This window comes from Acartia tonsa, chromosome 2, assembly GCF_053477335.1.
Source record: "Acartia tonsa isolate MP-2025a chromosome 2, ASM5347733v1, whole genome shotgun sequence".
Classification (NCBI taxonomy): domain Eukaryota; kingdom Metazoa; phylum Arthropoda; class Copepoda; order Calanoida; family Acartiidae; genus Acartia; species Acartia tonsa.
The window spans coordinates 55,862,388-55,868,387 of record NC_137261.1 but is presented as its reverse complement, the minus strand read 5'-3'; the positions used below and the strand labels follow the sequence as shown (position 1 = coordinate 55,868,387).

The 6,000-nt window shown below is 31.6% G+C and overlaps 1 protein-coding gene across 1 annotated transcript in view; it reads right to left on the bottom strand.

Annotated features, from left to right (window-relative positions):
* Positions 1-359: 359 nt before the first annotated feature.
* The window catches only part of LOC145312206 (uncharacterized), a 31,889-nt gene continuing 26,248 nt past the window's right edge, over positions 360-6,000 (bottom strand). The window contains exon 9 of the mRNA XM_080151419.1: positions 360-812. Within this exon, the coding sequence (XP_080007545.1) occupies positions 668-812 (145 nt within the window). The 3' untranslated portion in view covers positions 360-667. The remainder of the gene's footprint in view (positions 813-6,000) is intronic.

The following is a 6,000-nucleotide window of genomic DNA, read 5'->3' as shown; positions in this document are numbered from 1 at the left end:
TCTTAAATTTTTCGTTTTAATATCTGCGGAAAGCTGTCTATTATACGATGCGATGAATTCAACCTCAGGTAAATATGGCGTTAAATACAGAAGTGGATTCTTTAAAAAAAATCGCCAGATCACCCAAATTGTTTTTATAAAAGATTCTCCAAAATCATATAAAAAACATACAAAAATTAAATAAAATATTATTGTTATAACTATTCTATGATTTTAAGATTTAAGAATCCACATCGGGAAATTTTATTTCGACGTATGTACTTACGTTTCTAGAGATGATAGTACAGGTACTTCATTAATACAAAGTGCCTAATCGTGATATGAATTGTAATTTTAAAAAAGTAGTAACAGTACACATGAATGATTTTAACTTTTATTTAAAATTCAGTATGAAATAATTGACATGAATGAAATTTCCCAGTTGGAAGCTGGTAGTTGTTACACATTATAGTAAACAAATTTAAAAAACTTGTAATTCCTAAACATATTTTTGTTAATTTTAACCAAGAAATGATCTTAATAAACATGATAACTTATTAGCTTTACAAATAATTAGGGAAAGAAGCTAAAATTCTAAATTTTTCTTTTACTTTTTATGTCTTAAAAATGTATAAAATCTTAAAAACTTTCCCATAAAACAATTAAAAAAAAAACTACATGATAAAAATTAATAATTAGTGAGCATGTCATCGAAGGTCTCGCCGAGTTCGTCCGCACACCTCTTAATCTTCAGCTTCTCCCTGTAGATCTCGTCCTCAATGTCGTCGATCCTCTGGTTTAGCTTGGTGATGTTCATCTCTCCGTACTCGTACCTAGATAGATAGATAGATATATGGATGGATAGATAGATAGATATATAGATAGATAGATATATAAATAGATAGATAGATAGATCCTCTGGTTCAGCTTGGTGATGTTCATCTCTCCGTACTCGTATCTAGATAGATAGATAGATATATGTATATATAAATAGATAGATAGATATATAGATATATAATTAGATAGATAGATAGATAGATCCTCTGGTTCAGCTTGGTGATGTTCATCTCTCCGTACTTGTATCTAGATAGATAGATAGATATATAAATAGATAGATAGATATATAGATAGATAGATATATAGATGGATAGATAGATCCTATGGTTCAGCTTGGTGATGTTCATCTCTCCGTACTCGTATCTAGATAGATAGATAGATATATATATGTATAGATAGTTAGATAGATAGATATATAGATGGATAGATAGATCCTCTGGTTCAGCTTGGTGATGTTCATTTCTCCGTACTCGTATCTAGATAGATAGATAGATATAAATAGATAGATAGATATAAATAGATAGATAGATATAAATAGATAGATAGATAGATCCTCTGGTTCAGCTTGGTGATGTTCATCTCTCCGTACTCGTATCTAGATAGATAGATAGATAGATAGATAGATAGATAGATAGATAGATAGATAGATAGATATATAGATGGATAGATAGATCCTCTGGTTCAGCTTGGTGATGTTCATCTCTCCGTACTCGTATCTAGAGATAGATAGATAGATATATAAATATATAGTTTTTTTTTTGCATTTTAGCGCTTTTATACCAAATACCCCAACAGTTCAGTTGCTGAACTAATGGCAGGAAGGGAGAGGACATTGAATTGTAACTGGTACCCAAAGTTTTGTAAACATGCTCTCTCATTCGTAAAAAAACTTTGGGTACTTCTAATAATTATTGAATAATGATTTCAATTTATTGGAGAGGTACTTTTACTCTTCAATATTAGTGATGATTTTATCTTTGATTGTCGTATCCTTTGCAACTGCTAAGGAAATCTGTTAATGACACACAACCTACCTAATTAAGTAATCACAAACAAAAATACAGAATATCAATAAGTAGAATGTTTTATATAGTTAATTACTTTTTTTTTATTTTTATGTATTTAGTATATAAATAAAAAAAAAGATTTTTTTCAATGTATGCATTTTTAGATGAAAAATATTAAACTTTTCAACATAGTTTAAATGCAATTTCAGATTATTTTCTTTATTGAAATTGACAGATAATTTGTTAACATTAATTGAAACAATAAATTTTGGCATTTTTCAGCTGAATTAGGCTAAAAGTTACTGGGCTCGGCAGCCGTATTAAGGTCAAATTTGCAGCCGTAACAGACACTCTGCGTGATGCAGCGTGCCGTATAGTGCGTATATATAAAATGTCGTCATACAATAAAAATGACCAATGACAGGCAGTTTACATTTTAATTGACCAATAATAGGCCAGTATGACATCATTTACTCAAAGTCAAGTTAGGCAAAATATTATACAGACAGACAAACATACATCCTACTACTTTTGACAAATGGCTTCGGAACCCCGATTAATATCCACTGGATTAGAGCCGGTTCTCATCTATTCTGGAAAACCAGCATCGAATTAAAGATGATTTTCCACGAATATTAAAATAAAATCATAAAATCAACACCAGTTTTGTTAGCCCAGGCTTTCGGCATCTCGTGGCTAACCAAACTTATTTTAAATTTTTCATTATAATATCTGAGAAATGCGATAAATGACTATTCTTTTGCTCTTATCCAAAAAATGAAATCTGATGGAAATCGACAAACTTTAAAAATGTTACAGAAAAACTTGTGCAAGAACAATTTTTTAGAGGTCTCAAAGAAAGAATTAAGAAATTAAATTGGTTGAATACTACAAAGCTTTTTTGAAAAATAATGCATAATAATCTGCATCCTAAGAATGGGCAGCTGAAAAGTCTTGCAAAAAATGTTATAAAACCTTGAAATTGAAATTAGAATTTTATCTAAATTGTATAAACAAGGGCGTCCAAGCTTTTTCATTTGGGGGAGGGGGTGATAATTAAAAATTCAAATTGTTTTTTTTCATATAGGCAAGAACGTCCAAGCTTTGTTTTTTGTTTGGGAGGGGGGGTAATCATCCCTTTACCCCCCTCCCCCCCCCTATTGGACGTCCTTGTGTATAAATGCATTGAAATTTGATTAAAGCAAACAAGTTAATGTCAAATAAAACTGAAAATGAGATGCAAATCAAGTTAATAGCTGAAGGGTATATTTTTCAGGCCAGGAAAGGACGGGACATTAGAAGAAAAAATAAAACTTCTAATAAAAAAATATGTCAATCTCCTTATGTTCTCCTTTACAGTGAAGCTTCACTTAGGTCCAGGAAAGGTTTATAACTATTTTGCTGGAGGGTACCCCAACCCTTCCAACAGAAGTCAACCTTTAAGAAAATACACCTTTGACAAAAAAACTTTCTTTCTACTTTTTCTTTTCAAAACTAAAATTTAATGTAGAGGGTCTACCCCACCCCGGAAAAAAAACCTTCCCTCAGGGTCTCTAGGGGCGCATCTGGTATATAAATAAATTGCGTAAATGGAAAGGTAGAGGTTAGTTCTAATCGTTTTGATTTTATTAAACCAAACACTTTTAAAATAAAAACCTTTGAAAAGTTGGCATATTAGATGGTTAATTAATAGCTATTTCTCGCATCGTTTTACAAACAGCGTTCCACGGATAATAAAACTGGTGATAATATTATTATTATCATTCAATGTTCCTGGAAAATTCTCTGTAATACGATACTATACATGATTTATCAGTATGTCTGAGAACCGTTTCTAATCCAGCAGACAATCAGCGGTTTCGAAGTCATACTGGAAAATATACTATTTTCTGCTTATTTTTTACAATGCAAATAAGACGTATATGTAGGATCATTCGCATTACATGTAGCATCTCATTCTCTTATATCACTGAAAATTTTTGCACAGTAAAATTTATTTTACTGTAGACTAATTTTAATTTATGGGCCGGGGTAGGTAAATTAAAATAAAATAACTTGAATTAACAGCCTATGAAGTTATGATTATAATAATGATATTCTTGCTGATATATTAAGGAATATAAGACAATGGATGATAAATTGATTTATATCCCTAATTATAATAAATACAATTATCCCTCATCTAAATTAAGATTAGTGGTTGAGAAGCTTAGACACCATTTGTTTGGCACAAACAAATAAAAATTTAATATGAAGTATCCAATCTTTAGAGCCAAGGTAACAAAGTTGTATTTGGGTACAAATTTAATTTACTGAATATTCATTTAATGGATTATAAAAAAAACAAGGATGACAACATCCATAAAAGCTAGGCTATGAAACGGTAAGACAAACGAACATTAACACTTGTAGAGTGTCATAACTGAATATTCAGAATATAAATGTATAAAATTCGTCACAAAATTTCTTGAAAAACTGCTTAAATACAGGATAATGTTTAAGGACATACTTACATTTTTAGACTTGATCATAGAGTGCTTCGCTTATTACATTGTACTTTGATGTGATGGGAATCAGTATTCAAAAAATCAGATCAATCGGATTATTATATCAAATAAAAATTTAAAAATTAAGTTCAACATGTTTAAAATGGACGTACGGACATTCTGATAACGATTATAGATTTGCTACGCTTTCTAAATCGTACCTAACTACTGCAGGAATCACCATGCAAACTTTGAAATCGATAGGCCAATTCTAACATGCCTAAATTAACGAAAGAAGCTATCCGTTTCGGACGGACGGACACACCCTAATTATAGAAAATGCTCGCTTTTAAAAATACTTATCAAAATGACTTTCATTCCTTAAATTATCGCTACAGATATTAATATACCTCACTATTTACTATACTTGTTTAAAAGTGTTTTTGAAAGTTGTTTGTCTGCCGCAAATCTTTTCCTACTCATTTCAAGTGAGAACTAACAAGTATGGTTGTAGGCATAGCACAAATAAATCGCATAAGCAGGGACGTCCGAGGGGCAGGATGATGTAACCCCTTCCCCTCCCCATTATTTTTAAAAAAAATTTATTAGATTTACCCCCACCCAAAAAAAATTTAAAGTAAAAGCTTGGACGTCCATGAGTATACGATAATTCTACGTTACATAGATGTAACTTATACAGCTCCAATAATATTACACAACATATTCCTTTATAAATTTGGAAACTAATGGTTTGTACCAAACGATAATGAAAGCCTCCAAAGTTTTTAAGCCAGTAAATTAGAGAACGTTTCAATCAAACTTAGGGTTCCACGATTTTTTTCCCAGGGTAGTTACATAAATCTAGTTACTGACTAAATTAGCTGCAGAGTAGCTATGCTACAAGAATGCTACAACAAGTGGCTTGTGCTAATTAAACTGTCAAAACAAAGACATTCACTGTGAATTTGAAGCGGCAAAATGCAGGGAGGGGGGGGGACATTGGGCTGTTTATTACACTAGTCCCCGAAGTTTTATAATAACGTTTTCTTATTTGTTGTCTTAACAACTTTGGGGACTGACATTAATTGGTTGGATCATTAAGTTGAGTGTCCAAACGTTTTAACCAATAATTATAATCTACAGAAGGGGTAATTTTGCGTTTCATCATTGGGGATAAACATAAATTTATCGGCCATTGTCTTATCCCTTTAGATCCCTAGGGCAAAATGTATAAACAATATTTTCTTTAGTCATGTCTTCAAATATTTTACTTGCAATTTTTTACATTGTTACAGCGTTATTTAAAAAGTGATAAACATTTTATATTATATTTTGTTTTAGGGATCTTAGGGGATAATACAAATGATGATGAATTTAGGTACTGATTTAAGAGATAATAAAACTTTGGGTACCAGTGTAATTTACAGACCAATGTTACCTACCTCCATATATTTGTATTCTTTAGATTTTTGGTTGAAAAACTTGGACGTCTACTAGATAGACGTCCAAGTGGGGGGGGGGGGGGGTAAAGTGGGGATTACCCCCCCTAAATTTTTTTCATTTTTCCCTCTCCCCCTCTTAAATTTTTTTACCCCCCCCCCCCTCCCCAAAGTAAAAAGCTTGGACGCCCCTGCTCTACTAGCTTGGAACCAACCAATCAAAATTCAATAAAGGTACCTAAAGTTTTTGTG